At 49.2% G+C, this 20,969-nt stretch overlaps 1 protein-coding gene across 1 annotated transcript in view; it reads left to right on the plus strand.

Moving 5' to 3' along the window:
- The window catches only part of LOC142246625 (lanosterol synthase-like), a 54,147-nt gene extending 34,454 nt beyond the window's left edge, over nucleotides 1-19,693 (plus strand). The window contains exons 12-14 of the mRNA XM_075319695.1: nucleotides 15,905-15,961; nucleotides 17,193-17,264; nucleotides 19,628-19,693. Of these exons, the coding sequence (XP_075175810.1) occupies nucleotides 15,905-15,961; nucleotides 17,193-17,264; nucleotides 19,628-19,693 (195 nt within the window). The remainder of the gene's footprint in view (nucleotides 1-15,904; nucleotides 15,962-17,192; nucleotides 17,265-19,627) is intronic.
- The last annotated feature ends 1,276 nt before the right edge of the window (nucleotides 19,694-20,969 follow it).

A 20,969-nucleotide genomic window follows, 5' to 3' on the forward strand; every position in this document is an offset into this window, starting at 1 on the left:
ACCGTTGCTATAGTAACCCGCCCGTCAGGTTACTATGGCAATGGTGGCAGCGGTGATGTCACCGCTTACCAACCCGCAGCCTCTGCTCACTCATTGAGTGAATAGACAGCACGGAGAAGAGCAGCGTTCTTCCTCCCCTGTGCTGTGTGATATCGTAGAGCTAGATTGGTTAAAGAAGACAAAAGACCAGGGTCGTGGAGGGGTGAGAGGGAGTAATAAACATGAAGTCTCTAGTTGTGTCTGTATATTTAGTTCTAATCAAGTATTTTTCTTCTGTGTGTTGTCTTTTTTTTTTTTTTTAACCCTTTATTGGAGATTCTTAACGGCCGGGTCAAACTTGGCCTGACATTAAGAATCTCCGGCTTAATACTAGCTGGTAAAACAAACCTGGTATTAACCCTTTATTACCCAGCATGCCACCCGGTACCGTGGCTATATATATATACAGTTAGGTCCAGAAATATTTGGACAGTGACACAATTTCCGCGAGTTGGGCTCTGCATGCCACCACATTGGATTTGAAATGAAACCTCTACAACAGAATTCAAGTGCAGATTGTAACGTTTAATTTGAAGGTTTGAACAAAAATATCTGATAGAAATTGTAGGAATTGTACACATTTCTTTACAAACACTCCACATTTTAGGAGGTCAAAAGTAATTGGACAAATAAACCAAACCCAAACAAAATATTTTTATTTTCAATATTTTGTTGCGAATCCTTTGGAGGCAATCACTGCCTTAAGTCTGGAACCCATGGACATCACCAAACGCTGGGTTTCCTCCTTCTTAATGCTTTGCCAGGCCTTTACAGTCGCAGCCTTCAGGTCTTGCTTGTTTGTGGGTCTTTCCGTCTTAAGTCTGGATTTGAGCAAGTGAAATGCATGCTCAATTGGGTTAAGATCTGGTGATTGACTTGGCCATTGCAGAATGTTCCACTTTTTTGCACTCATGAACTCCTGGGTAGCTTTGGCTGTATGCTTGGGGTCATTGTCCATCTGTACTATGAAGCGCCGTCCGATCAACTTTGCGGCATTTGGCTGAATCTGGGCTGAAAGTATATCCCGGTACACTTCAGAATTCATCCGGCTACTCTTGTCTGCTGTTATGTCATCAATAAACACTAGTGACTCAGTGCCATTGAAAGCCATGCATGCCCATGCCATCACGTTGCCTCCACCATGTTTTACAGAGGATGTGGTGTGCCTTGGATCATGTGCCGTTCCCTTTCTTCTCCAAACTTTTTTCTTACCATCATTCTGGTACAGGTTGATCTTTGTCTCATCTGTCCATAGAATACTTTCTTCGGCGCTCCATTGGGAGACCCAGACGATTGGGTGTATAGCTACTGCCTCCGGAGGCCACACAAAGCACTACACTAAAAAGTGAAAAAGTGTAAGGCCCCTCCCCTTCTGGCTATACACCCCCCGTGGGATCACGGGCTGCTCAGTTTTATGCTTTGTGCGAAGGAGGTCAGACATCCACGCATAGCTCCACTGTTTAGTCAGCAGTAGCTGCTGACTATGTCGGATGGAAGAAAAGAGGGCCCATACTAGGGCCCCCAGCATGCTCCCTTCTCACCCCACTTTTGTCGGCGGTGTTTGTTAAGGTTGAGGTACCCATTGCGGGTACGGAGGCTGGAGCCCACATGCTGTTTTCCTTCCCCATCCCCCTGAAGGGCTCTGGTGAAGTGGGATCTTACCGGCCTCCAGACTCTGAGGCCGGGCTCCATCCACAGACCCGGAGATCCTGCTGGATACGGAGCTAGGGTACCGTCAGGGACAAGGCCCTGCAACATTCAGGTACTCTGTGTCCCCGTGCAGACAGGCACGGACACACTCCAGCGTTGCTGGGTGTTCTAGTGCGCCGGGGACAGTAGCGCTGCGCGCTTGGGGTTATACTCACTGCAGCTTTGCTGAGTGAGTTTATGTGTGGGGAACTACCGCGCCGGCCGCCATGGTGACTGCGGCGCGGCTGAGACTTGTGGTGCGCCGGGGACTTCGCGCCGACCGTGCTTTTACGACGGCAGCGCTTGTAAATCTAGTCCCCGGCTTCTGCGGCCTAGTTACGCTTCGTTCCCGCCCCCAGCCCTGTCAGTCAGGGAAGGGGAGAGACGCTGTACAATAGTCAGCGCCGAGGGCTGGAGTCTTATTTACATACTCCAGCCCTCTCACTGGGCACAGTGGGACGCCAGTTCCCGCTCTTTGTCTGCAGCACGCCCACGGCCCGCCCCTCTTCACAGGACGCCGGCAGCCATTCCTGCACGCAGTCTGAGCTGGAGAACGGACATAGCCCTGGGAGACCCAGACAAGGGATTCTGGCGACCACACAACCGCTGTTAAGCGGGCGGTAAGCAGCACCTAGGTGCTGACCCCACTAGTGCCACAGTGTAGTTTTTGTGTACTTTATCTGTACCTATATATTGCACTGTACGGTCGCTTCTTGGCTTATACCCCTATATTGCTCTGAGGAGACAACAGCATGTCATCCGCAAAAAGCAAGGGTGCCAAGGCACGGGCTTCATATGCTGCCTGTACCGCATGTGGGGCTGATCTACCGGCAGGTTCCCCTGACCCCCATTGTGTGCAATGTTCGGTCCCTGTGCCACTTCGTCAGCCGGAGTCTATGCTAGTAGTGGCCCAGGCAGAGACGCCTGTGAACCCTGCCCCGGTGACGGGGACAGAATTTGCAGTTTTTGCTGATAAGATGTCTGTGACTATGACAAAAATTCTAGAAACCTTGCAGTCCAGGCCGGTCACTCAGGCCATGGGCACTGCTGATTCAATGTTCCCCGGTCCCCCTCAGTTGGAACTAATCCGTGCTCCAAGGGGGTCCCAGACATCACAGGCTGAAGGCTCTGACTCGGACGACAGTCCCAGGCAGCCTAAGCGAGCTCGCTGGGAGAGACCCTCGGCGTCATCACGCTGGTCAGGGTCTCAGCGAGAGGATTCTCTGTATGATGAGACAGAACTAGGTGATCAGGAGTCCAATCCTGAGACTGCTCTCAACCTGGATACCCCTGATGGTGACGCCATGGTGAATGATCTTATAGCGGCCATCAATAGACTGCTGGATATTTCTCCTCCAGCGGAGGAGGCAGCAGCACAGCAGGAGAAATTCCATTTTAGGTATCCCAAACGTAAATTGAGCTCTTTTCTGGACCACGCGGACTTCAGAGAAGCAGTCCAGAAACACCATGCTTATCCAGATAAGCGTTTCTCCAAACGTCTTAAGGATACACGTTATCCCTTTCCCCCTGACGTGGTCAAACGCTGGACCCAGTGTCCAAAGGTGGACCCCCCAATCTCCAGGCTTGCGGCTAGATCCATAGTTGCAGTGGAAGATGGGGCTTCACTTAAAGATGCCAATGACAGACAGATGGACCTTTGGTTGAAATCTGTCTATGAAGCTATCGGCGCGTCGTTTGCTCCAGCATTCGCAGCCGTGTGGGCACTCCAAGCTATTTCAGCTGGTCTGGCGCAGGTGGACTCTATCATACGTCCATCAGTGCCGCAGGTGGCGTCCTTGACTTCGCAAATGTCTGCGTTTGCGACTTACGCTATCAATGCGGTCTTGGACTCTACCAGCCGTACGTCAATGGCGTCCGCCAACTCGGTGGTTTTACGCAGAGCCTTATGGTTAAAGGAATGGAAAGCAGATTCTGCTTCCAAAAAATGCTTAACCAGTTTGCCATTATCTCAAGACAGGCTGTTTGGTGAGCAATTGGCGGAAATCATTAAACAGTCCAAGGGTAAGGACTCTTCCTTACCCCAGCCCAGATCAAGCAAACCTCAACAGTGGAAGGGACAGTCGAGGTTTCGGTCCTTTCGAGGTTCGGGCAGGACCCAATTCTCCTCGTCCAAAAGGACTCAGAAGGAGCAGAGGAGCTCAGATTCCTGGCGGACTCACTCACGCCCAAAGAAAGCAGCCGGAGGAACCGCTTCCAAGCCGGCTGCCTCATGACTTTCGGCCTCCTCTCTCCGCATCCTCGGTCGGTGGCAGGCTCTCCCGCTTTTGCGGCATTTGGCTGCCACAGGTCAAAGACCGGTGGGTAACAGACATTTTGTCTCACGGGTACCGGATAGAGTTCAGTTCTCGTCCTCCGCCTCGGTTCTTCAGAACCTCCCCACATCCCGACCGAACCGATGCTCTTCTGCAAGCGGTGTGCTCGCTAAGGGCAGAGGGAGTGGTGATCCCTGTTCCTCTTCAGGAACGAGGTCAAGGTTTTTACTCCAATCTGTTTGTGGTGCCAAAAAAGGACGGCTCTTTCCGTCCTGTTCTGGACCTAAAACTGCTCAACAAGCACGTGAAAACCAGGCGGTTCCGGATGGAATCCCTCCGCTCCGTCATTGCCTCGATGTCTCAAGGAGATTTCCTAGCATCAATAGACATCAAAGATGCTTATCTCCACGTGCCGATTGCTCCAGAGCACCAGCGTTTTCTACGCTTCGTTATAGGAGACGAACACCTTCAGTTCGTAGCCCTGCCATTTGGTCTGGCGACAGCCCCACGGGTTTTCACCAAGGTCATGGCAGCAGTGGTAGCAGTCTTGCACTCTCAGGGACACTCGGTGATCCCTTACTTGGACGATCTGCTTGTCAAGGCACCCTCTCAAGAGGCATGCCAACACAGCCTGAACGTTGCGCTGGAGACTCTCCAGACTTTCGGGTGGATCATCAACTTTTCAAAGTCAAATCTGTCACCGACCCAATCGCTAACATATCTTGGCATGGAGTTTCATACTCTCTCAGCGACAGTGAAGCTTCCGATGGACAAGCAGCGTTCACTACAGACAGGGGTGCACTCGCTCCTTCAAGGCCAGTCGCACCCCTTAAGACGCCTCATGCACTTCCTGGGGAAGATGGTGGCAGCAATGGAGGCAGTCCCGTTTGCGCAGTTTCATCTGCGCCCACTTCAATGGGACATTCTCCGCCAATGGGACGGGAAGTCGACGTCCTTAGACAGGAAAGTCTCCCTTTCCCAGACGACCAAGGACCCTCTTCAATGGTGGCTTCTTCCCACCTCATTATCACAAGGAAGGTCCTTCCTACCCCCATCCTGGGCGGTGGTCACGACAGACGCGAGTCTGTCAGGGTGGGGAGCAGTTTTTCTCCACCACAGGGCTCAGGGTACGTGGACTCAGCAGGAGTCCACCCTTCAGATCAATGTTCTGGAAATCAGGGCAGTGTATCTTGCCCTACAAGCCTTCCAGCAGTGGCTGGAGGGAAAGCAGATCCGAATTCAGTCGGACAACTCCACAGCGGTGGCATACATCAACCACCAAGGCGGGACACGCAGTCGGCAAGCCTTCCAGGAAGTCCGGCGGATTCTGATGTGGGTGGAGGCCACGGCCTCCACCATCTCCGCAGTTCACATCCCCGGCGTAGAAAACTGGGAAGCGGACTTCCTCAGTCGCCAGGGTATGGACGCAGGGGAATGGTCCCTTCACCCGGACGTGTTTCAGGAAATCTGTCGCCGCTGGGGAAGGCCGGACGTCGACCTAATGGCGTCCCGGCACAACAACAAGGTCCCAACTTTCATGGCACGGTCTCGCGATCACAGAGCTCTGGCGGCAGACGCCTTAGTGCAAGATTGGTCGCAGTTCCAGCTGCCCTATGTGTTTCCCCCTCTGGCACTCTTGCCCAGAGTGCTACGCAAGATCAGGTCCGAGTGCCGCCGCGTCCTGCTCGTCGCCCCAGACTGGCCGAGAAGGTCGTGGTATCCGGATCTGTGGCATCTCACGGTCGGCCAACCGTGGGCGCTACCAGACCGGCCAGACTTACTGTCACAAGGGCCGTTTTTCCATCTGAATTCTGCGGCCCTGAACCTGACTGTGTGGCCATTGAGTCCTGGATACTAGCATCTTCAGGATTATCTCAAGGGGTCGTGGCCACCATGAGACAGGTTAGGAAGCCCACGTCTGCTAAGATCTACCACAGAACGTGGAAGATTTTCTTATCCTGGTGCTCGGCACAGGGAGTGTCCCCCTGGCCATTTGCATTGCCTACTTTTCTTTCCTTCCTGCAATCTGGTTTGGAAAAAGGCTTATCGCTAGGCTCCCTTAAAGGGCAAGTCTCAGCGCTATCGGTATTTTTTCAAAAGCGTCTAGCACGACTTCCTCAGGTACGCACGTTCCTGCAGGGGGTTTGTCACATCGTCCCTCCGTACAAACGGCCGTTAGATCCATGGGATCTGAACAGGGTACTAGTTACTCTCCAGAAGTCGCCCTTCGAGCCTCTGAAGGATGTTTCACTTTCTCGACTTTCCCAGAAAGTGGCCTTTCTGGTAGCGGTCACGTCTCTTCGGAGGGTATCCGAACTGGCAGCGTTGTCATCCAAAGCTCCCTTCCTGGTTTTTCACCAGGACAAGGTAGTGCTGCGCCCGATTCAGGAGTTTCTCCCTAAGGTGGTATCCTCCTTTCATCTCAATCAGGATATCTCCTTACCTTCCTTTTATCCTCATCCAGTTCATCGGTTTGAAAAGGATTTACATTTGTTGGATCTCGTGAGAGCACTCAGAATCTACATTTCCCGCACGGCGCCCCTGCGCCGCTCGGATGCACTCTTTGTCCTTGTCGCTGGTAAGCGCAAAGGATCGCAGGCTTCCAAATCCACCCTGGCTCGATGGATCAAGGAACCAATTCTTGAAGCCTACCGTTCTGCTGGGCTGCCGGTTCCATCAGGGCTGAAGGCCCATTCTACCAGAGCCGTGGGTGCGTCCTGGGCCTTACGACACCAGGCTACGGCTCAACAGGTGTGCCAGGCAGCTACCTGGTCGAGTCTGCACACTTTTACCAAACATTATCAGGTGCATACCTACGCTTCGGCGGACGCCAGCCTAGGTAGAAGAGTCCTGCAGGCGGCGGTTGCCTCCTCGTAGGAGAGGGCTGTTTTGCAGCTCACACTTGAGGTATTACTTTACCCACCCAGGGACTGCTTTTGGACGTCCCAATCGTCTGGGTCTCCCAATGGAGCGCCGAAGAAGAAGGGAATTTTGTTACTTACCGTAAATTCCTTTTCTTCTGGCTCCAATTGGGAGACCCAGCACCCGCCCTGTTTCCTTCGGGATTTTTGGTTTTTTCGGGTACACATGTTGTTCATGTTGAACGGTTTCAGTTCTCCGATGTTACTTCGGATTGAATTTGTTTAAACCAGTTATTGGCTTTCCTCCTTCTTGCTTTAGCACTAAAACTGAGCAGCCTGTGATCCCACGGGGGGTGTATAGCCAGAAGGGGAGGGGCCTTACACTTTTTAGTGTAGTGCTTTGTGTGGCCTCCGGAGGCAGTAGCTATACACCCAATCGTCTGGGTCTCCCAATTGGAGCTAGAAGAAAAGGAATTTACGGTAAGTAACAAAATTCCCTTCTTTCCAGAACTGAGCTGGCTTCATGAGGTGTTTTTCAGCAAATGTAACTCTGGCCTGTCTATTTTTGGAATTGATGAATGGTTTGCATCTAGATGTGAACCCTTTTTATTTACTTTCATGGAGTCTTCTCTTTACTGTTGACTTAGAGACAGATACACCTACTTCACTGAGAGTGTTCTGGACTTCAGTTGATGTTGTGAACGGGTTCTTCTTCACCAAAGAAAGTATGCGGCGATCATCCACCACTGTTGTCATCCGTGGACGCCCAGGCCTTTTTGAGTTCCCAAGCTCACCAGTCAATTCCTTTTTTCTCAGAATGTACCCGACTGTTGATTTTGCTACTCCAAGCATGTCTGCTATCTCTCTGATGGATTTTTTCTTTTTTTTCAGCCTCAGGATGTTCTGCTTCACCTCAATTGAGAGTTCCTTAGACCGCATGTTGTCTGGTCACAGCAACAGCTTCCAAATGCAAAACCACACACCTGTAATCAACCCCAGACCTTTTAACTACTTCATTGATTACAGGTTAACGAGGGAGACGCCTTCAGAGTTAATTGCAGCCCTTAGAGTCCCTTGTCCAATTACTTTTGGTCCCTTGAAAAAGAGAAGGCTATGCATTACAGAGCTATGATTCCTAAACCCTTTCTCCGATTTGGATGTGAAAACTCTCATATTGCAGCTGGGAGTGTGCACTTTCAGCCCATATTATATATATAATTGTATTTCTGAACATGTTTTTGTAAACAGCTAAAATAACAAAACTTGTGTCACTGTCCAAATATTTCTGACCCTAACTGTATATATATATATATATATATATATATTTCTTTATCGTTCCTATGGGAGACCCAGACCATGGGTGTATAGCTACTGCCTCCGGAGGACACACAAAGTTACTACACTCAAAATGTGTAGCTCCTCCCTCCTAGCATATACACCCCCTGCTAGCCAGTCCTAGCCAGTTTCATGCTTTGTGTCAGGAGGATCACACACACACATGCATCCTTTTTTGATTTTTCATTTTTTCTAAAGATTGGAAGAAAAGCGGGTCCACTGGACCCCCGGCATGTCCCTTCACACCCCCCTGGCGGCGGTGCTGTTAAGGTTGACTTCAGGGCAGGAATCCCTTCATGCCGCGCTCCTTCACCATCCCTTAGGGGCTCTGGCTTGAAGTTAGAGCCAACACGGTTCTCACTGCCTTGCAGGAGACCGGCCTCCATCCGCAGCCCTTTGGCAGGACCCTGCTGGACGGAGCACTGAACCCCCACCCCACCAGGGACTGGGCCCTGCGTCTCAAAGCTAAGTATAGAGACGTTATTCAGAGGGTCCTTCTGCAATGTGGAGCTTTTATTGGGGGGACAGTGATTTACTTTGATAATGCTGCTTTTTACAGTGTTTCCGGCCGGTTCCACGGTTTTTACTGAGTACCGCGCCGATGATGCCTGATTGTCGGCCGCATGCATAACTCTAGGCCCCGGCTTCAGCCGCGGCCTAGTTTTCGTTTCGTTCCCCTGCATGTCAGTCATGCAGGGGAACACTGCAGCGCCGCCCGCCGGCCGCTCTGCACAGGGGAGGACACTCCTTTTTCAGGAGATGATTCCCTCCCCTGTACATGTTCTTAGCCCTCCGATTCCCGCTCCTGGGTTAACCCCCGCCCCCCCCCCTCACTCTGGCGCCATTTTTTCAGCGTTCTTAGTACACTGGTCGGCGCTGGCTGCTCTGCAGTGCAGAGGGAGTGGATATCTGGCTGGGGGTCCAGGCTTGGAACCCGGGGGGCATTCATAATAACGGCCTGATAAGTCACAACCTCTGGTTGTGCACTTTTATACACTATCAGGGCATTCTGAAGGAGTTAATTCTTTATTATAGAACCTCCTCCTCAGCAGCATGTCTCACACTAGGAGCAAAGCTCCAAGGCTGTACACTACATGTTCTGCATGTAAGCTCATATTGCCTGAACTAGCACAGACCCACACTGTAATGGTTCTTATGTGGTGGTGCCTCTGCCTGGAGTTTCCCCAGGCTGACCCCTGTCTTGGGTATTCTAGACATTCTAGACATAGCCCCCCACCTCTGCAGCATGTCTCACAGAGCGAGGCTGCAGGCTGTTTTTAGTATCCACTGCTGGTAGTCTCGTACGGCTGTACCGAGCTCATAACCACTGTGGCCCCTCAGCTTGGAGGATCATTCATGGTCCCTCCAGCTGCTCCGGTTTCAGTGGCTGACCCCTGGGGGAATCTTTTTTCCAGGGGTCGGCCTGTCCCGGCATCTGCTGAGCATGCAGCCCTCTTCTCAGGGCGTTTTCTGCTCGCTCAGCAAAGCTCACAGACCCCGTCCTCCTGACAGGGAGACGCAGGGTCCCCTGTCCTCCCCGTCCCGCAGCTCCGATTACGAGCTGACTCACTGGACGAGGAGGATGTCTCTACCAGGGGCTCGGACGCTACTTTAGGTACTTTGATCCGTCCGTAGGTGACGCGGATGCGAATGATTGGATTGCGTCCATTATACTTGTATTGGACCTCCATCCGCCTGTATCAGGGGAGTATTCCCCGCTGGAGACGAGGAGTGTGTTCCTTAACCACTCCAGTTTTCAGGCGTCCAAGCCCACAGCCTGTCCTGCAGATCCCACAGCGGGGTTCTGCTGCCTGTCTCCCCCTCCCATCAGAGGTGGTCAAGGAGTGTACTCATTCGCCAAGGGTGGCCACTCCGGTGTCTAGACTTTCAGCCCGGATAGTTGTATCAGTGGCTGACGGCACCTCTATAAGGATCCCACGGTACATTAATTTTGTACTGGACCTCAATCCGCCGGAGTTACCTTATCTAGGTGAACACAACGTGTGTTCCTTAACCACTCCAGTTTTCAGGCCCCTGTGACCAGCCCAGGGTCCGCTCTGACAGTCGCTTCCCATGAAGCGTAATTCTGAGGACTGTGTTTCCCCTGTCCACCAATAGTGGTCAAGAAGTGGGCTCATTCACCTCAGGTGGCTCAGCCCGGACCGTTATGTCAGTGGCTGATGGCTCCTCAGAGGAGATGCATTCCCTCACAGGGACTCTATGCCCAAAACGGTTGCCTGAACTTCCAGACTTCAGTCTTTTCATCCTCTGCCAGGTCTGCCATGCTGGACACCGTACGGCGGTGGTCTTGGCTACTTTCCTCGCTATCCGCAGGCTCCTGTGGCTTCGGAAATAGAAGGCAGATGCCTCTATAGAGGTTCCTTGCTGGGCTCCCCTTTGGTGGGACCAGTCTCTTCGGAACCAACTGGATGAAATTTAGGAAGCTCTTGGCGGGGAGAGTTCTTCCTTGCCACAAACCTAAACCAGGGAACCTGTCCAGGGCAGGAATCAGTTGAGGTTTCGGTGGTTTCCGTTCCTCCATCTGATCGTCCTCTAGCTCGGCCTAGGTTCATAGAACCAATTGGCTTCAAGCTGCGTCTTCAGAAGACCGCAGGAGATGCTGCCACTTAATCAGCTTCCTCCGAGCTATCTAGCCACGCCAACCTCCTCCTAGTCGGTGGCAGGCTCTCTCCACTTGGCGACGTATGGTTCTAACACGTCTCCGTTCAGTGGGGGCGGGATTATATCTCCCATGGCTACAGGATGGAATTCTGTCCACCCGCCAAACAGATTTTTTTTTTCTGTCACCTCCTCCCGGCTCCAAGGCCGCCGCCTTCTCACGGGCCGTGGCATTTCTTGCAGGCCAATGGAGTAATTGTGCCGGTTCCCGACTGGGAACGGTTCTGAGATTTTTGATTAAATCTATTTCTAGTCTCCGAAGAGGGCGGTGCCTTCCGACCTGGATCTTTTAGCTTTTCAAGCATGGTCAGGTGTGGCGTTTTCACATGGAGTCTCGGTCTTGTTCCGTGTGTTTTTTCAACGGATCAATCAAGAACCCAAGGAGATTCCCTAGCAGCCATCGGCATCAGAGATGCTTTTCTGCAAGGGTCAATCGCAGTTTCAAACCAGCGTTGACTTCGTTTTGCCATCAGAGTGGTCCAATTCGTGGCTCTTCCCTTGGGGTTAGCCACGGCCCCTCGAGTATTCTCATTGGGGCTGCTGTGATTAGGGTCCTGCACCCCTAGGGATTGGCAGTGATCGTTTGCCCTAGACGGCCTTCTTCTCAGGCCTTCATCCAGTGCAGACTCTTAGCAGAGTACTTCGCTTACTCTCGCCACTCTAACCTATTCGGGTGGCTTGTCATTCTGTTCAAGTCCACTCTGACTTCGAACCAGAGGTTCTCAAGGACGCAATTCGAGACTGTCGGCTCTTGTGAAGCCGCTCTTAGTCGATCAGTAGTCCCTCCGCTGGCGGTCGACGTCGTTCTATCAGACACCAAATACAGGTGCTGGTCAGACGGTGGCGTCAATGGAAGCGATTCCTTGCCCAGTTTCTCCTGCGCCCTCTGAGACTGGATGTTGTCCGCTGTACACGCGAACTCCCTCCTTCCACGGGGTGGTGGCTTTGCCACTGACCTGGGGCTCGTTTTCAGTGGTGGTTTCGGCCACTCTGTCTCAGGGACGCTCCTTCCTGGCCCCGTCCCGGGTGATCCTCACCAGGGTGCTGGTCTTTCCGCCTTGGGAGCAGTATATCTCCACCGCGGAGCGCAGGGCGCTTGGACTCTGTCCGAATCAGCCCTCTAGATCAATGGGCTGGAAGTCAGAGCTGTATTCTAGCTCTCTAAGCCTTCACCATCTGTTGGCGGCTAGGCACATTCGAGTTCAGTCGGATAACGTGACAGCGTTTTCCTACATCAACTTCCAGAGCGGGACACTCAGCCGCCTGGCAATCTTGGCGCCTCAACATTCTTCAGTGGACAAGGGACTCCTAGTCCACCGTATCCGCAGCCCACATCCTAGATGTCAAAACTGCGAGGCAGACTATTGCTGCTGTCCAACCGTGGTCCACAATCCTCAGGTTTTGCAGTAGACACACTGGTTCATGTTTGATCCCAGCTTCGTCTCTACCTCTTGCCCAGAGCCCTGCACAAGATCAGTAAAGGGGGCCGTCGGGTCATTCTCTTACTCCAGACTGACCCAGGCAGGCTTCGTATCCGGACCTGCTCCTTCTGTCCGTTGGGTTGCCATGGCATCTTCCGGACCGTCCAGACCTTTTCTCAAAAGGTCCGTTTTTTCCGTCAGAATTCTGGATTCTCAGATTGACGGCGTAGCTATTGAGTCCTGGATCTTGGCGACTTCTGGTATCCTTCCTGAAGTCATCTCCGCTATGACTCGAGCTCCAAAGTGTCCTTGGACCTTTTTAGCCTTGCCGACCCTCCTGTCCCTTCCACAGTCCGGTCTACAGCTAGGACTATCCCTCATTAAGGGAAAGGTCTCCGTTCTGTCGGTATGAGCCAGCGGCGTATCGTCCGGCTGGCTCCGGTGCGCTCCTTTAAGGGCGCGTCTCACATCATTCCGCCTTTCCGGCGGCCTATGGAGCCCTGGGACCTTAATCCGGTCCTCCCGGTTCCCGGAAACCCCCCTTTGCGCCTCTTAGGGAGGTTTCTTTGTTTCATCTTTCACAGAAAGTAGTCTTTCTAGTGGCTATAATTTCCTGCCAGGGAGTTCTGGCTGCACTCTCTCTGAGTCACCCCCTTTTTTTGGTCTTTGCATCAAGACAAGGTGGTCTCCGTCCGACTCCGGACTTTTTTCCCTAAGGTGGTTACTGCTTCCACCTTATCCGGGGCAATTTTCCTGCCTTCCTTTTGTCTGGCTCCTGTTCATCGCTTTGAGGAAGCGTTGCATATCCTGGATCTGGTGCGGGCGCCCCGGATCTATGTGTCTCGCACCGCCGTTATTAGGCGGTGCACCTCTCTCTAGTACTGACTGCTAGTCAGCGTAGCGGTCTCTCGGCATCTAAGCCAACCCTGGTTTGTTGGCTTAGGTCGGCCATTTCCGAGGCCTACAAGTGTACTCAAGTGCCTTCCCCGCCGGGGATCAGAGCACATTTGATCAGACCTGTCGGTGCCTTTTCGGCTTTCAGGCACCAGGCTACGGCTCAGTAGGTCTGTCAGACGGCAGCTCGAATTAGTCTGCATACTTTTTCGAAGCTCTATCCAAGGCATGCTCTTGCTTTGGCAGACGCGGGCTTCGGCAGACGCATCTTTCAGGCGTCTGTCGCCCATTTGTGAAGTTGGGTTTTCCTGCTTCTCAGTTGTCTGTTTATTCCCACCCATGGACTGCTTTTGAACGTCCCATGGTCTGGGTCTCCCATAGGAACGATAAAGAAAAAGAGAATTTTGTTACTTACCGTAAATTCTTTTTCTTATAGTTCCGTCATGGGAGACCCAGCACCCTCCCTATTGCCTGTTGGCAGGTTTCTTGTTCCGTGTGTCTTCACCGGCTGTTATTGTTGTAGACAGAGGTTCCGGTTCTTCCGGATTTTACTCTGTCTCTTCTTGTGGGTGGATGTCCTCCTTCAGCTTTTGCACTAAACTGGCTAGGACTGGCTAGCAGGGGGTGTATATGCTAGGAGGGAGGAGCTACACGTTTTGAGTGTAGTAACTTTGTGTGTCCTCCGGAGGCAGTAGCTATACACCCATGGTCTGGGTCTCCCATGACGGAACTATAAGAAAAAGAATTTACGGTAAGTAACAAAATTCTCTTTATATATATATATATATATATATACACACACACACAGCTCTGGCAAAAATTAAGAGACCACTGCAAAATTGTCAGTTTTTCTGATTTTTCTCTTTATATTTTAAAGTAAAATGTAAATTGTTATTTTATTCTATTAACTACTGACAACATGTCTCCGAATTTCCAAGCAATACATTTTTTATTTATTTTCTGAAAATACTAGTTTATAGAATAAAAGAGCAATTTATATTTTACTCAAAAACATAAAGAGAACAATCAGAAAAACTGAAAATGTTGCAGTGTTTTTTTGAATTTCTGCCAGAGCTATATAATATATATAAATATATATATATATACATTTTATATATATATATATACTGTATGTACACAGTATATAGTTGCATAAAAATAAATAACTAATTTAAAAAATGACGTAGCGCTCCGCGGTATTTTTGATTCTCAGAGCAGATAAAGTAGACGGCTACAGGCGGCCACCCCCATCTGCCTCACTTTACCTGACTGGCAACCAAAATATAGGGAAGCCCATTAATTTATTTTTATTTAAAAAAATTATTTAAAAAAAATGCGTGGGCTCCCGCTGTATTTTGATCGCCAGTCAGGTAAAGCCAGGCAGCTGGGGCCTGGGATTCTCGGCCACCCGCAGCCGCCCCTGGAAATGGCGCATTGTTTCTTAGCGCCATTTCCAGGCACTTTACCCGGCTCGTCCAGTGGGCCGGATAGCGGTGGCACGCTGGGTAACAAAGGGGTTAATACCAGCTTTGTATTCTCAGATGGTACTAAGTCCGAAATTCATGGTGTCACGCCAAATTAGACATGGCCACCATGAATTTTTAGTAAACAGTAAAAAAAAACAGAACACGGAGACATTTTTTTTTATTAGAAATAAAACAAAAAAAAACCCTTAGAGACTCCATATTTATTTTAAAAAAATTCCTTAGTCCAACATAATCCACAGGTAGAGCCATGTCAGCTTCATCACTCTGTACAGACACAGTCTATACACAGTGAGAAGCACAGAGAGCCAAGTCAGCTTTGCTACATCGATTGTACAGAGTGAGATGCAGCCTGTCAGTGAGGGGAGGATTGCACTTGTGTCTCGCATGGGCATCACCCCGCAGTGACAGGTCTCAGGACAGAAGCACTTCAGCTGCATGGTAACATACGCAGCTGACCGCTCCTGTGGGGAGATTGTGCGCTGTGATGCGACACTCGCACAGTGACAATGAAAGTTCAGTTACCAGGACCTTCGATGACGTCATAGTCATGTGACCAGTCTGAAACAATCAATATTCACACCAGACGGTCACATACTATGACGTCATTGAACGTCCTGCAACTCACTGCTGGTTACCGGCGGCACAGCAATGATTGGACTCAGAAGCAGGAGCGGCCGGGACTCTGCGGGATGCGTCGCGGGACCTGTAATGACAATGTTGTTGTCGGGATCGTGTACACGATGACTATGTGATCGGTACGATCCCTGATCTTTACAGATCGGGATCGCCTATCCCTAGTTAAAAGTTAAATTTTAAGAGAGTTTCTCTGTGCTCATCTAACAAGTCATTCTGAGAAATCGGATCCCGGCATACACGCGATCTGTATACTTTGCGGTCATATACTAACACATCATAGTTTTGCTGCAGAAATTTCTGCCAGTGTCCCATTAATCTGGATCGGTCTGATAAGATTTCATGTGCTTGTCATCAAAACAACCCCATACAGATAATTGGAGCAAATTTTTACGCCCAGATATTTCTGCCGCCAATCTGCCATGTGTTATATAGACAGACATTGAGCCACTGGTCTCCAATTTTATTCAGGATGAATGAGATTTTTGTGATATTTTTAAACTTTATCAATTTTGTAACTTTTCAGTCGGAGGTTCCATGCTGTCTCCACATCTGTACTGAAAATGTAACTGATGTCTGTTCATTTTTCTCAGGGCACAAATGGGTCTCAGCTCTGGGACACAGCATTCGCAATCCAGGCATTCTTAGAGGTAAAGTATGTTAACTACTAGCAGTTGCACTTGTGCCTCATCACGGGTACATTTTCTTAAGATTTAATTTTTTTTTCCACTTACACTAGGTGAAAAACACAAAAAATCATGCAAGAGCCCATATTTTTTATTTCAGTTTTATAGATTTCTATATGTACTAGCTGTAGAACCCAGCACTGCCCAGGATAGTAACCAAGTGTCTCTGTCCCACTCCCCCACACTCCCTCTCCATCTTTGTCTGTCTCCTACTCCCCCTCTCACCACTGAAATCGTATTAACTGACACATGAACAGCCTTAGGCCGGAGTCACACTTGCGAGTGCCTCGCGTGTAACTCGCACGAGTCTCACATTGCATCACCCGTCACGGCTGCACACTCTCCTTACAGGAGCGTCTCAGCTGCATAGAGATACATGCAACCGACCCGCTCCTGTCAGGAGAGTATTCAGCCATGCCAGGTGATGCAATGAGAGACTAGCGCGAGTTACATGCGAGGCACTCGCAAGTGTGACTCCGGCCTAATACTAAGAATTTCCTTAATTTCCTATAGCAACCACTCAGAGCTCCATGACCTGTAACAAAATAGAAGCATACCTGTGATTTGTTGCTATAAACCACCCGATAAATATCCAGGGTAACTGTCAAAACAGCCAGTATATTGCCTCAAACATCTAAACAGTTTCTGTGTGTGTCTTTCTGTGTGTCTCTTTCTGTGTGTCTCTTTCTGTGTGTCTCTTATGTATGTGTCTGTTTGTATGTCTTTCTGTGTATTTGTCTCTTTGAATGTCTTTCTGTGTGTCTCTGTGTGTGTCTCTTTCTGTGTATGTGTCTGTTTGTATGTCTTTTTGTGTATTTGTCTCTTTGAATGTCTTTCTGTGTGTGTCTCTTTCTGTGTATGTGTCTGTTTGTATGTCTTTCTGTGTGTCTCTTTCTGTGTGTCTCTTTATCTGTCCATAATAGGAGTCTATAATAACAGATTCGTTCCCAGCTCCATTGACTTGAATGTAAGCAGGTTTTTTTGACGAATAACTGTGAAGCGCGGGGTTAAATTTTCCCCTCAAAACATAGTCTATAACATTTCCTGAGTCAATTGAGGTGGCTGTGCAAAATTTTGTGATTATAAATGCAACGGATATACACATACATACACTCAGCTTTATACATATTACATATATACAGTATATATAGTGTATTGCATATATTTTTAGATTTTTTTTGCTCTCTTTTTACAGGCTGGAGCACACAAGAAAAAGCAGTTTGAGAAAACTTTGGAGAAGGCACATGAATTTCTTCGTATTACACAGGTGCAGTTTTGTAAAACCTTAAGGGGAGCTGTAAGCTGTGTGAATGCTATGTACACCTTTAAACACTTTTTTTTTAGAATTACTATTTCATTTGATATTCTTTTACAAATAATAGAGTCTTCCAGTTTTTGGGTTTTTTATAAAAATGTTCTGCATTTTGATTCATAGAGCTTGCAGGTAATGCTGCAGTGAAGGCTGCTTGAGGTCATTTTGCCACAATTCCCTTGGATGATCTGATATATCTCGACACTAACCTCAGATGAAATATGACAGAACACAAATAAAGTGAACATAAATTAAGAATTTGAACTTCGATTAGCTGCAATGGAGGTCAAGGATCTTGTCTGTTGGAATAAAGAAAGAATGTTATTGAGCAGCCTGCACTGCCCTATACAACGTGCAAGCTCTACAAGCTAATCTGTAGTACATTTTTCATAACAAAGAGCTACAACTCTTTTTTATCTTTCTTTTTTTTAAGAAGTACATGCATTGCTCTACTCAATAATGTTCATAGCCCTTACGCTTTTCTGTAAAAAAAAGAATATCTGGTAAACTTTTTAAATATTATACTTAAAATACTTTGTAGTCTCTTTTTAAATTGGTGTCACAGCCAGTTTTTGCCTTTTATTACAGAACTTTTTTATTTTTACTTTTTTTATTGTTGTAGTGGTTCACAAGTTACAAGTTTTGTTTTTGTGTTTTTTTTTTTAACTTTTTTGGGGGGGGGGTTGGCATAGTTATATGAGGGCTTTTAGGGGGATCAGTTTGTTTGACAGTTGACAGTGGCATCAATTTTGGATACATTTAACTTACATATAAACTTTTATTACCCTTTAAAAAAAAAGGAAAAATAAACAAAACAGCAATCCTGCAACTTTTTTTTTTCTTCTTACATTTGGTACACAAATAAAACGTGTTAGGCTAGGTTCACATTTCCGTTGTTTTGTATCAGTCACATGCGTTGCTTGACGCTTGTGACTGATGCGTTGTACAACGGATAACAAGTTTTGGAAGTGAAAGCAGATTCCGTTATAAAACAAAAGACAGAGAGAACGATCAGCTGATCACTCTCATTAGCCGGCCGCCGCTTTTGAGAGCGAACAGTTGATCTCCCGGTGGCCGGCTTTTGTGAACGATCAGCTGATCGTTCTCATTAGCTGGTGGCCGGGAGATCAGCTGATCGCTCACAGAAGCCGGCCGCCGGGTGATCAGCTGATCGCTCACAGAAGGCGCCCGCCGGGTGATCAGCTGATCGCTCACAGAAGCCGGCCGCCGGGTGATCAGCTGATCGCTCACAGAAGGCGCCCGCCGGGTGATCAGCTGATCGCTCACAGAAGGCATGTGCCGGGCGATCATCTGATCATCTGATCGTTCGGTCGCCAAAGGAAGCGCATGCGCAGCGGAATCAAAAGGATTCCGCTGTTTAAAAAACCGTTACATGCTGTGTTTCTGCTGCAGGATGTTGAGTTGTTCCACGACTGATCAGTCGGGCGGCGGATGCAACGCAGCATCATCGGTCACAATCCACCGCTCATACAAGTCTATGGAAAACAATGGAATCTGCCAAACGGATTCCGTTGTTTACCAGAGCCACGGATTGTGACTGATGCAATTTGACAGAAATGTGAACCTAGCCTTAAGCTGCTGGGATTAAAGTTGTCTCCAGCCCCACCACATGCAGCAGGATCTCAGCTGTGTACAACTTCTCTGTCTGTGTCACCCCTAAAATCTAACTCTATGCCCTAGTGCGAAAAATTAGATGGATGTATATTTAAGTCTATGAGATTTTCATTAGTTGATGCTTCACTTGTTGTAGAGTATTGTTTCCGAGCAATATCAGACCTATCTTACTATTGGGTGACAGATCACATATTTTAGAAAGTTCTTTTAAGTCTTATCAAAGGTGTTGATTAAAGGGAATCACAGGTCACCAGGTGTTCGTTCCTCCATCTGAGAGCAGCATAATGTAGAGTCAGAGACCCTGATTCCATTCCTGTGTTATTTACTGAGCTGTTTGCTGTCATTTTGATAAAATCCCTATTTTCTTTGCTGCAGATCTAGCAGTTGCACAGGGCTCATGAATATGCTGGACTACCTGCAGCATGCCAAGTAGACCTCTAATGATAATCTACTGCTGATTAATCAGTGATTTTATCAAAACTACACTAAGCAGCCCAGTAAGTGACACATTGCAGGAATCAGGATCTCTTCACCTACATTACACTGCGTACAGATTAGGTGGCAAAAACCTGGAGACAGATTCCCTTTAATGAAAAGGGCAGATACCAATATAAAACAGTATATGAAGCTGCTATAAGTGCAAATCACATGCATGAAATATGATTAATGCCATTATGTTGCAGATACCCGATAACCCACCAGAGTACAAGAAATACTACAGACAGATGAACAAGGTGAATATATTATAAAGACGTTTTCTTCATCGTTCCTATGGGAGACCCAGACCATGGGTGTATAGCTTCTGCCTCCGGAGGACACACAAAGTACTACACTAAAAAGTGTAGCTCCTCCCTCCGGGCTATATACACCCCCTGGAAGACAATCTAACCAGTTCAATGCTTTGTGTTGGAGGTCACACACACACATGCATTCTCTGATTTTTTTAAGATTTTTTTTCAAAGATTTGGAAGAAAAGCGGGTCCAGTCTGGACTCCCGGCATGTCCCTTCTCACCCCACTGTGTCGGCGGTGCTGTTAAGGGTGACTCACAAGGCTGGAGCCTTCACATGCCGCGCTCCTTCACCATCCCTCGGGCTCTGGTTTGAAGTGGGAGCCATCACGGTTCTCTCTGCTTTGCAGGAGACCGGTCTCCATCCGCAGCCCTGTCAGGATCCTGCCGGACGGAGCGTTTAATCCCCCCCCCAGGGACTTGGCCCTGCGTCTCAAAGCTAAGTATTGAGACATTTTTCAGGGGTCCCGGGTACATTTATTGAGGGGTCAGTGTGTTTTTTAACTGTACTGTAAATTCCGGCCGGTTCTCTGGATTTCTCCTGAGAACCGCGCCGACGGTGCCTGCTCGTCGGCCGCATGTAGAAATCTAGGCCCCGGCTTCAGTTGCGGCCTAGTTTCGTTTTCAGCTTCCCCTGCATGTCATTCATGCAGGGGAGCAGTGCGGCGCCGCCCACCGGCCGTGCAGCACAAGGGAGAACACTCCTTTCTAAGGACATGTTCCCTCCCCTGTATCTCTCCCTGGCCCTCCGGTTCCCGCTCTTGGGCTAATCCCCGCCCCCCCTCCTCACTCCAGCGCCATTTTCTCAGCGTCCTGGCACTGATCGGCGCTGGCTGCTGCAGCTGCTGCATCGCTTCTCTGGGGGTCCGAGCTGAGGAATCCGGAGGGCACACAGGGGTCTGGTAGGCCACAACCTCTGGTTGTGGGCTTTTATTATACACTTTCAGGGGGTCATTCTACAAGAGTGTAATCTTTACTGCAGAGTATCCACCTCAGCAGCATGTCTGCCACCAGGAGCAAAAAGGCTGCTAAGCTGTACGCTATATGCACTGCATGTAAGCTCATTCTGCCAGAACCGAGCACATATCCACATTGTGATGCCTGCTCTAACATGGTGGTGCCTCAGCCTGAAACCTCCTCAGGAGTACCTCCGGCTGCTCCGGCCCCGGTGTCTGAACCCCCGGCTTGGGTAGCATCTTTTTCCAGAGCTATTTCCCAGTCTTTTGCAGACTCTAT

The sequence above is a fragment of the Anomaloglossus baeobatrachus genome, chromosome 7 (genome assembly GCF_048569485.1).
Source record: "Anomaloglossus baeobatrachus isolate aAnoBae1 chromosome 7, aAnoBae1.hap1, whole genome shotgun sequence".
NCBI lineage: Eukaryota > Metazoa > Chordata > Amphibia > Anura > Aromobatidae > Anomaloglossus > Anomaloglossus baeobatrachus.